At 54.9% G+C, this 11,162-nt stretch overlaps 1 protein-coding gene across 1 annotated transcript; it reads right to left on the bottom strand.

Annotated features, from left to right (window-relative positions):
• Positions 1–1,400: 1,400 nt before the first annotated feature.
• LOC309665212 (NUT family member 2G-like) lies at positions 1,401–10,899 on the bottom strand (the record flags this gene model as incomplete). The annotated part of the gene is made up of 8 exons (XM_082471410.1): positions 1,401–1,919; positions 2,154–2,180; positions 2,702–2,818; positions 3,218–3,457; positions 3,938–4,139; positions 5,187–5,315; positions 6,269–6,983; positions 10,887–10,899. 8 exons carry the CDS (start codon positions 10,897–10,899, stop codon positions 1,401–1,403), a joined length of 1,962 nt encoding a protein of 653 aa, XP_082327536.1.
• Between the last annotated feature and the right edge of the window lie 263 nt (positions 10,900–11,162).

Here is an 11,162-nt window from a genome sequence, read left to right as displayed (position 1 = left end):
GCTAAGCAGACTGGGAGGGGGGGCAGTTCGGGGAGATAGCAGGGGTCTGCTCCCTGCCCCTCATTGTTTGCTCGTCTCACCCTTATGAGCGGGTCATTTCCCCTGCTCTGATGATTCAAAGTCTCTGCCGGCAACCGCAGGATGGTGACTGAGGCCTCTACACTCCTCAGCATGGATCCCAGCTCCCACCCAGATCTGGGGCCACAGACACCTCTCCCCCACCCCTGCTGCCCCTGTGAGCAAGCTGTTCTTGTGAAACACGGTCATAGTTTGTCAGGAGGAACTGTTTTCTATGGGAATACAAATCAGTGTTGATACCGATACACACACATGTCCAGCCATGGGTGGAAAGGGAAGGGACAGTAGTTCTGGGGTGTCTTTGCACAGCCCTAGGCCCCTAAGGCCAGTCCCCACAGCCACAGCCAGATGGGTCCTCCTCCCTCAGTTGAACGAGATGCTGCTGCACGGAAATCCCACAAGTTCCACAAAGGGGCCCAACTGTCGTTTCCCTTAGACACACCTGTAACAGGTGCCCCATGAATTTCCCCGCGCCCATTCCCCTTGTTGCATCCTCACTAGGATTAAGAGGTAGCTGCCTCAACCACTCTCCACATTGCAATAATCCCAGTGGGACTAGAGAACGCTCCCGCTATGACGAGGCAGACAGTCCTGTCCCCATGGCCAAGACTTTTCCTCTCTGGTCAGGCCACCCACACAGGAAACCCTGGATGAGCGGAGGGTCACCCCAGCGCCATCGCCTGGCCACTTCAGGGAAGCAGAGAGCAGCTCCATAAAGACAAGGGCCGTCTCCAGGCTCCGTCCTAGAAACTGGTTAGTGTCCAGAGGGCTGAGAGGCACAAAAGCAGCTCTCCCTCCCCAGACGGTTCAGGGATGCAGAAGATGCTACAGATGCCCCAGAAGGCCCCTAGCCAAGCAGGCTTTAGAGAAGGGGATGATGAGGGGGTCCCTGGGGAAAGTGAGAGCTGTGCGTTCCCAGGGGCAGCCTGAGGAGTCCTTGTCTATGTGGAGGAAAGGTTTGGCCACCTGTAGATCCATAGCTCCTGTGACCTCCCTCACCCTTCCTTCCTCTCAGGATCGCTCTCTATGGAGCAGCTCCACACGAAGAAGATGACAGTGGCCTGAGAGCATTTCCCACCAAAACTATCTTTATTCACAATTTACATACATCACTCCGAAGGTCCTGCCCACACCCACCTCCCCCACCTCCCTAACCCCCCACAATCCCACTCCCCCTCCCCGCCCTGGTGGTCCTGCCCTCCCTCCCTTCCCCCCACATCCTCCAGGATCAGCACTGGGGTGAGGAGGAGCCCCTAGGCTCCCCTGGGGGCCGCCCTGGGGGGCTCGCCCTGGAGGGCCGGCCCGGCTGTTCCCTACTGGCTTCAGTGCTTCCTCTTCCTCCTCTTCCCTGTGACAAACGGGTCACGCTTTCTCTTTCTCGGCTGTGAGGGGCGAGCCAGTCCCAGAGCCAAGGCTGGCCTCGCAGAGACCCCGTGGCCAGCCCCGGGGATGGGCAGCTTCTCAGCAGCGGCTGGGCGCCCACACAGAGCCCGCTTTCTCGACTTGGGAGCGGCTGGTGGAGCTGGGCTGGGGCCTCTTCTCTGAGTGGAGGGGGCCTGGGGAGCACTCTGGGCCCCCCAACCTCCAAGGGAGACCAGGCCTGAGGCAGGGGCAGGTGTCTGGGACAGCCTGCAAGGCAGCAGGCTCTGCGGAGAGGCCAAGAGGAAGGCCAGGCTGGGGAGCTCCTCCTCGTCCTCACTGGACGCGTCCCTGGGCCCTCGGGCCTCCCGAACAGGAGGCGCCACTCTGAGAACAGACGCATCCCTGGGTCCCAGTAGAGGGCCAGTGCGCCTTTGACCCTGGGGAGGGGAGGGCCGTCCGGCCCGGAATGGAGAGACCTCCTGATGTTCTCGAGAGGGAACAAAGACTTTGGGCCCGAACGGGCCAGTGTCTGTTCGGATGGGCCTATGAAGAGCCTCAACATCAATCTCTGGTGGGCAGGCTTCATCACTGACCCCTCGATGGCGGTCTTGGTCGTGCCTCTGGGCACCTTGGCCGGCGTGGGACTCAGATGGACTTGAGCCCATTCCGGGTGCACTGTGGCTCGGGGCTGCCGGCCCACCCTCGTCCTCTTTCAAGGCCAGGAGTTGTTTCTGCACCAGCTGGTAGGAGGGAGGAGGACAGTGACGGCTCCACTCGCACGTGTGAGAGGAGGAGCACTGGGCAGTGGGACAATGGCCCTGGGGGGGAGGAGGGGACGGGGGACCCCAGGACTAGACTCCAAATACAGACACGGTGGCATTCCTGCCATCCTCCTGCACCTTATTCCCAGCTGTGTGTCCTTCCCTCCGCTCCCGGCTCCCCATCCTCTCCTTCCTATCACCCTGCGCTGCACCCACCCCAGAGAGGGCCCTTCCCCAGGCCAGGCCTCCGAGGCAGGGAAGGGATGGACAGAGCCATGTGGGCCTCCTGTTCTGGGGCCCTACCTCTCCCCTGCTCACTGGGGTCCCTCCGTGCCCTGGTCTTCCTGGGTGTCCCTTGTCTCCCCTGTTCTCCCTGCGATCCCTCCCTCCTCTGGCTCCCCTGGGCCACCTGGTTTCCCCTGTCCCCTGGATCCCCTGGGGTCCCCCCTACCCTGGAGTCCCCTGGCTCCCTAAGTGTCCCTCTCCCTCCCCTGGCTCACTTCTTTAGGGGTGAGTCCTTCCTCCTGCTCCAGCTCCTCAGCAAGGGCCAAGAGATCCAGCTGTGGGTCTGGGGAAAGCAATTCTGCCAGGAATCGCGGGTGAATGACTGCCTCCACCTCGGACAGAAAGAAGAGGCTGTGAGCATCCTTGGCCAGGAGTGGCCTGTGACACAAGAAGACCAGGAGGGAAAGTGAAAAGCAGAGACCCACCCCCACTCTCCTCCACAAGGCGGGGATGGTCAGCACACACACACACACACACACACACACACACACGCACATACACAGTCACACACAAAAGAGCACATATACAGATGCACATACACAGACACACAAAGGCATACACACAGACACAAACATATACACACATACATCTGTGTAAACCTCCCCTAACACCAGGCTCAGGAACAAGGAGCTGAGCTTAAGTCCCATCGGCCTGAGCAGAACCCAGATCTTGGGTGCTGAGAGTTCCATGCCCTGGCATCTTGTAGACCCCAGGTTCCAGGCCCAGCCTACCATGGTGACAAAGTCTTCCTGAGAACACAGCTTGTCAATGTAGCTCAAGAGACCCGGGTCCAAGTAGGTGTCGTCCTCTTCCTGCTTCAGCTCATTTCCGTCCTTTCCACATTCTGCATCTGATTCGCCTGTGGCTGAGTGGACGGGCCCCACCAGCGCCTCCATGATGTCCACATACTCCCTCACAGCCTCAGGGGGAATCTCCTTGGGTGCCTTGGGCTCCGGGGTCCGCTGGGATCTGTGTGGCTTCGGGTGCGAGGGCTGGGCGCTGGGGCCGGACATCCTGGGAGCACGGGCTGAGGCAGAGCAGGAGGAAGGGAAGGAAGGTGAGGGACTCCCGGTCCACCTCCTGACCACCGAGCGCACGTTGGTGAGGGCATTGTTTGGGGGACGTTGATGTGGGTGTGGGAGGGGTCAGGACCATCTGAAGCCTCATGCACAGTTGGAGAGGGGAGGTTAGGGGGTCATCTAAGAGAGTCACAAGTAAGGAAGTGGGGAACCTCCAATTTTCTAGGGGTCTCCCCATCAAGCCCACTTCTTAGGCAGACTTCGTGTGGGGTCCTTTGACAGGGAGGTGTGAGAGGAGTTACAAAACTGACCAAGTCAATACCCCGTAGTGACAAAGGGCAGCTGAGACCCCACCCCCCCACAGCCCGCCTCGGTGGCTGATTTGGTTGAAAGACCAATGCCCCTGTCTTGAAAGAAAGGGATCCACATGGGGACGGTGGCCAACCCTAGGCCCCTGTTACCTGTGCCTTCAGCTCCAGTGGGAACCTGGGTGCCTGGCTGAAGGCCCACTTTCGGGGCTGGGGGCCCCCGAGGATCCAGCTTCGGTGGGGCTGGAGGAGGCAGGTCCTGCGCGCACTGCATGCACTGCAAATGCTGAATGTGCATCTCCTCCTCGGCCGCAAATTCCATGAACCTGGGGGGTGACGGAGGCACAGGCCACCCTGAGAAAAAGGCCTGGGTTCTGGAGCCCAACAAAGGCAGCCAAGAATGAGGCACTGGGACAGGATGTGCCTTGGGGCCGTCAAGGCCCTGTGAGGTGCTGTCCACAGCAGAGAGCTGCTCCTGGAAGTGATAACAAGATCTGGGACCCTTCCTGCCTCACCAGCACTGGAGGGCATTCAACAGCATAGACCCAGGTCGCTGAATTGAACCAGGTCAACGGGACACATGGCTGACCCAGTGGGCCCCCTTCTCATGCCCCCCCTCCCCATCCAGAGCCACATGAAGGGCTGACAGCCAGAGGCTGGAACAGGCATGTGTTCCCCACAGGGGTCCCTGACCGAATCCAGGACCCTGGGCTAGGACTGAGAGTCCTGGAACATAGACCTGGAGACAGGGCCCAGGAGAGGCTGGACGATGTGGATGCTGAGCTTAGAGGAGAGGCCTTCCTTTCCTCTGAGAGGCGCTCGTTTGTTTGGTTTTGTTTCTTAAACCAAGGGGATTACCATGGAGCAAACACTGGAAGGGCCGGAGACCCTTGGGCCGACGACAGCTGGCTTCCCCAGCCTCTTCAGGGATGCCAGGGTACCCACTCAGGGCACTTTTCATGAGGAGAGGTGGTCCCAAATCTATGTTAGTGGCTGCCAGCCACCCACCACTAAGGAAGCAGCAGGCTGGCGGGTGGAGCTCTTTCCCCGGCCCAGCCCATATGGCCGGAGTTGGACCCCTACTGGACTCACAGCTTCACCCTGCCCCGTCCTGAGACCTTCATGTCAAGGCAAGGGTAGGTCAAAATCAGGGGAGGGCAGAGCTCCTGGTGGAGGAAGGACAGAAGTCTCAAACTCTCAAGGTGAGGGAGGGGTTTCTGGGGGACAGTAGGGCCCCTGGGCTGCGGGGCCCCTGTGCTGGGTGACAGCCCTTCTCCTCTGTCCTCTCTGATGCGCACCCCCATGGCCAGACCCTGCCCTCACCCACTCGCCTCACCCTCCACGCAGCCCCTGGGCCCAGGACGCTGACTCACTTTTCCGCCATCTCGTAGTAGATCATCCGGTCAAGTTTGCTCAAGCGCCGCCATTCCTGCACGGCCCTCCGCAGTCCCTCCTCCTGCGTCATGCTGGGCTTCAGGCGGGCCAAGGATCGAAGCACTGGGCTGTAAGCACTCGGGGTCAGTCTCCGGGCCCAGCCCAGCCCCCACCTGCCTGACCCCACCCGCCCATGTGGACCACACATCACTCAACCCAGAATGACTGAGCAACAGGAGGGTGAGAGGCGGGCGTCTGGGAGGGCAAAGACAAGCCTTCCCGGCCACTGCTGTCACCGCCTCACACTCACTCAAGGACGACCATCCACTCCCAGGCTAGAGCTGGGACATTGTGCCTTGGGGATCTCTTTTCCTCCTCAAGGCTGCATTTTCATCATAAAAATCATCATCATCAATGAGGCGTGGCATGTGCCAAGCAATCTGCTCACACTTCAGAGATTAGCCCAAGGACTCTTCGGCACAGTCCTCTGAGTGAAGTGTAATTGTCCCCTTTTTACGAGGGACCGGAGGTTTAGGATGGAAAGGCCTGCCAGGCTCACAACTCTAGTGGGAGAGAGCCCACGCCCTTAGGAGAGCTCTACCATCACCCTGTTCCTAGTGGAATTCTCCACAACGAAGTGGAGGCATGCATAAAGCGCTCTCCTGGGCCCCGCGCTCCTCCCCCTCTTCTGAAGTGACCTCCCCTGGCCATGTACACTCACGTCCTGTATGAAGGACACGACACCACAGGAGAGTGCGGCATCCACTCCTTGGCTCCTCACCTTACACCACGACCCTCTCTGACTGCAAGTCTTCAGTCCATATTACCATGAGGATCATGGAAGAGCAAGCTGGCCAGACTCACAGGGTGGTGGGGCCAGTTGAGATAGGGCACGTTTCAGTCCTGATGTCACGGACTGGCAGGCCCACCCATGTGACCGACAATGTGCCTTCTCATAGCATGGAGATCGCCCTCACACCTTCCTTCCAGTAGCCCTAGAAACCTAACGTGCGAGTCCATCCCCAGTTCCTCTTTATCTAAAAGCTCCCATAAGCTCAGGACCCCCTGAGCGTTCACTCACATGAGAAAGCAGGAAAAAGCTTCTGCATCAGGACTCCGGTGAAAGTGTCTCCGGGCCAGGGGCCTGAGGTGCTGCCAACGTAGGAAGTTACTGTACACGCTTTGGGGTTTAGAGGAGCCATCCTGCGAGGCGTTGGACTGGTTGGTGACCAGGCGGCCCTCCCTGGAAGTGCCATGTGGCCATGGCCCAGAGTTCACTGGGCGAATGATAGGGGCCAGCTGGGCAGCTGGTGGTGGAGCTTGAGGAGGAAAGCCTGGGGTCCAGCCTCCCTTGCCAGCCTGACTAACTCCAACAGCTGGAGCAGTCACAATGGTCCCCATCACAGGCGTTGCTATGAATACAGGTGCAGGACATGCAGCACTGCTGCTAAGGGCCCCTGGAGCGCTCCAGTTGAGGGGGGCCTGAGTAACGACAAAAGTCTGAGTCTGGGGGGCCTCCACTGGCCTCCCTTGTGACCTCACTTGGACAGTGAGGTTGCAAGCCCCAGGGGCCCTGGGGCCATGGCCACCATTCGCCACCATAGGCGTCCTGGGGAAAGCTGGCAGCAGCAGGCTGCTTCCAGGAAGGAATGCTGGGGTGATGGGAGGTGGCAAGTGCTGCTGCCAGGGTGGCCGGTGCTGGGTGCCAGGAATGGGTGGAGGGAAGGGCACTGCCGTGAAAGTAGACAAGGAGGCACCGGGGTTCATGGTCACATCCGTTCCCAGCACTGGAGATGCTGTTGAGGCAAAGGAAAGGAGTGAATGGAGGAGGAGAATGGGCAAGTGGGACTGAGGCTTTCTGTGGCATCAGAGTGTAAATCTCCACAGGTGAGGGACACTTGGACAAGGGAAACTGTGCAGCGTGCAAATGTCTTCAAGTGATTTTCATGCCCTGACCTCCAGTTGAGAATTATTCCACTGGTGCCCCCGTGCCCATCCACCAAGGTCCCTGATCCCTGTCTGCCGAGAAGAAATCGCCTCAGCAAGCACTGACTTGGAGAGCCTCCCTAAGGCACCCCCTGGCACCTAAGCCTCACAGGCTGTCTCCTAATACCTGGAACTGGGTGGACATTCGCTCTGTGAGAAATGCCCCTCAGCTGGCATACTAGCAGGTAGGGACTTTCTCCAAGGTAAGTTCTAGGCACCCAAAGGCTCTTTGTGGACAGGCACTGTGTAAAATATTGGGGCCCCACCTCCTCCTCAGTCCTCCTTTTCCTGATGCTCAGTATAAATCCCCTCTTTCTTTCCTAGCCTCACAAAACAAAACAAAATGCTGGAAAATATCTCTCTAATGGAAGTTTGACACAAACCCATAACACTGGCCCAGAATGCACCTGCATCTCAGAACAACCCACAGCAGACATGTAACATGGGCCAGGTCCTGCCACCCCCTCCCCAGTGCCCAGAGTCACTGTCATCACTCAGGAGTTCTGTTCCTAGGAGGCGGTGCGGGTTGGGGGGGGTCTGAGAAGTAGGTGCGTGTCCCTTAGATTCTGTCATTTCACAGCCAGTGATGGCTGCAGAGGATGAAACAAGGGCCAGGGAATTGTCATGTTACTTTGGTCGTGGGAGTACAGACCGCCTGTGGTCCTTCCCCTTCCAGCTCCCAATAATGGAAAGACAATCTAAGAAGCAGGCATAAGCCAGGTGCCATGGCGATCAAGTTGTCTGGAACACATCCCTGTTCAGGAGAACAAGGTACACACCACGGTGCACCTAAATAATCAGAACAGGTGTCATAGGACGTTTAATAATAACACAGAAGATCGTCTTCCTGCCCCTGGGCTACACTCCTTCCCCCTTTAAAAGAGGAAGCAGCCTTCACAGACAATCCACCCGAAACAACCCCACTCCACATCTGTTCCCTGTCCATGAAGGAGTGACAGGAAATATGAACAAACTCTTCCTCTCAAGGCAGCCTGAGAGTCCAACATGAGATACTGGACGAGATGAAGTAGGTTTGAAGTACTGCGATTCCACAAAAGGAAGAACAATTCAGAGCAACTCAGGAATCTGAGCCCTCTTTTGGCTGAAGTTACACGGTTGCCCATCCCCTGTTGAATCCAAAGCAACAGTTACCTGAACTGAGAAGTGAGCTCTGGGCTGGGAGGAGTGGTCGAGGAACAATTCAGAGCAACTCAGGAACCTGAGCCCTTTCTTGGCTGAAGTTACACGGTTGCCCATCCCCTGTTGAATCCAAAGCAACAGTTACCTGAACTGAGAAGTGAGCTCTGGGCTGGGAGGAGTGGACGAGGTGTGGGCTGTGGCAGTTAGAGTAACCTCCTGCCTAGCTCTCGGAGAGGGCACTTCACTGCAGGTGTGGCCACACACAGCCCCACTGAATAGTTTTCTCACCAAGACCATCTCTCCCCACGGCCCCCTTAGATACAGTATGCTCCTGTTCAAATCCCTTAGAAAGATACGGTGAGGCAAGCTTCAGGTGCCTCAGGAACACAAGACAGGTCTAGGCTTTCCTCATGACCCTCCCTGTGTCACCACCAGGACATCACACACATCCTTACACACACGTTTCAAAGTGGCTTGTCTCTCTTCTAGAAAGAATCAACCTGCCTGCTGCCATCCTTTCTCCATAGCCAGGGCAATTCCTCTTGATCCGCCTCCAATGACCCCTCCTCCCCAGTGCAGTCTCAGGTTTCTTCAGGCTCCCCAGTCTCCCCAGGTGAAATGTCCTCGTGTGTCCAGTGCTCTCTTCTCCCTCTACTTCAGTCCAACTGTGTGCCCACCGTGAAGTATCACGTGTGAACCCGAAATATGTGAGGGATGGCAGGGTCTATGAGAACACACCCCCAGCCTATAGGCTTACCTCCTTCTGAAGCCATCCTGCAGGCTTGGGCACAGACTACTGCTGCCTGGTAGCCTCAATGAGAAAAGTCAAGACCAGGACCCAGAGAGTGACCTGCTTCAGCAGACGCTCAGGATCCAAGTGAAGGAGGGGCAGGTTTGAATCTAAACATTCTGCAGTGGGGGAGGGGCAGAGGGCACGTGGGTCTGGGTAGGGTGGGGGTGGGGAGACATTCCACGAGGGCTCTGGCAGGTAGGCAAGAACCGGAAGTTCCTTCCACCTCACACAGTGGCAACACAATTGGCGTGTGCCTCTTTATGCAGTTTATAGACTGTTTTTTTGATTCACGGCACTGAGGTTGGACTTGACGGTCCCTTCCTTTCACTTTTTCCATCAACCTAGTTTTGTGTCCCTCAACACACTCTGCTTCCTACCTGGCTCTTGACTTATTTCAACAGAGACTAGACTTTCTGAACAAAATTCAGAACTGTTAGTCTGATAAACACTTGGGTATTTATGGCCACATGGTACTGAGTATTTGAAATTAGGATTGTCTCAGCAGATCCAGTGTCTTTGACTGCTGTATGTACATCACTCCTAAGGGAGTGGTCCTTGTGCTCCAACCAACATCCAGCAGGACCAGCCTTACTAATGATCCTTTCTGCTGGAAAGCCCCCGTCCATCAAAAAACCGTCATGCAGCCCCCATGTCCAAGACCAGAATTCACTAAATGTCTTTCTCATAGTATTCCATGGTTGTAAAAGATTTAGTTTTTTACCTTTTAAATGATTTTAGTGTAATATTTTAAGCGAGCAACACCTTCTCATGGTTCAAAATTAAATTGTGCAAAATGGAATATGCAGTGGCGAGCCCTCCTCCCACCTCTTTCCCCTGTCAACCCAATCCTCTTTCCCGGAGGAAACCAGTGTTATCTCTTTCATTAAAATCTTCCCAGAGATACGTCATGCAACTAAAAACGAAGGCAATCTGTTTTCATTTTTTAAAATGCCTTCATTTTTTTTCTAGTTGAAAATTCATATATGTTCCAATATATCTGAGGATATTTCCAATGATTGTCTTTGAACGGGTATCGTGGCTCCTCTGTTTCTGCACTAGATTCCTAGAACAAGAATTTCTAGTCTCTTAAATTTCAAAGCACCTGAAAGAATAGGGTGGCTCGATCTAGTAAAGAAAAGTAACAAATGCCTAACTGAATTTGACTTTTGAATTTCACATAAACAATGAATTCATTTTTAGTACAACTTTGTCCCATGCAACATTTTGGACATAGTTTTACTGCAAATTCTTTCCCTGTTTATCTGAAATTTACATTTAACTCGAAATCTGTATTTTATCTGGCAACACTACCAAGAAAGTATAAACATACCAAGCTATTATTAGTTGCTCATCTTTATGAGAAAGAGAACTTGGAGTAAAGAGACTCAAGTGTGCATATTGGCTCCAGCAGAAAACACAATTGTAAACATACATAAAATCTGCAGGCTCTTTGGATGAAATGGATTTGGAAGAGCCATCATATAGCACTGAACATCTTGGCTTAGTAGGGGTAAGGACAGAAGTAAGGAACAAGAAGGCAGAAAATCTTCTTCTCTTTCCTTATGTTAAAGGGACTAAACATCCTAGAGCCCTGGTTTTTCTAGGTGTTAAAAGTCCACTATCCATGAGATGGATGTGCACCTTGACACAATGCCAAGAGTTTATCCACCAGTGTCCAATCCCCATTCAGACAAGCCCACTTCCATCTAAATCCTAGCCTGCAAGCCCTGCTTACAAGTTTGTTAATTTCCTGTCTGCATTACATACACTTGCTCTTTACCATCTAGGATCATCATTGCATATGGCCCCATCTGCATGGGAATGATGGTAGCATTCCTTTTACAAAACTTGTCTGATTATTATTTTCATATTGAGAATCCATGTCAGTCAGTTTACCACTATCAAAATGATATGAAAAAGTATTCGTGTTTTGTGTTGTGAGAAGAGAGGACTGTTAGGAAACTTGTCAAGGGAGATGAAGGCTGAAAACCTCAGAGGATGGCAACCAAATCTCTTGGGAGATGAGATTCTCTCACTGCTGTAGCTGCAGTAGAAC

Source organism: Balaenoptera physalus (genome assembly GCF_965194825.1).
Source record: "Balaenoptera physalus genome assembly, chromosome: 7".
Lineage (NCBI taxonomy): Eukaryota > Metazoa > Chordata > Mammalia > Artiodactyla > Balaenopteridae > Balaenoptera > Balaenoptera physalus.
The sequence above is the reverse complement of the archived record's forward strand: the minus strand, read 5'-3'. Positions and strand labels throughout refer to the sequence as shown.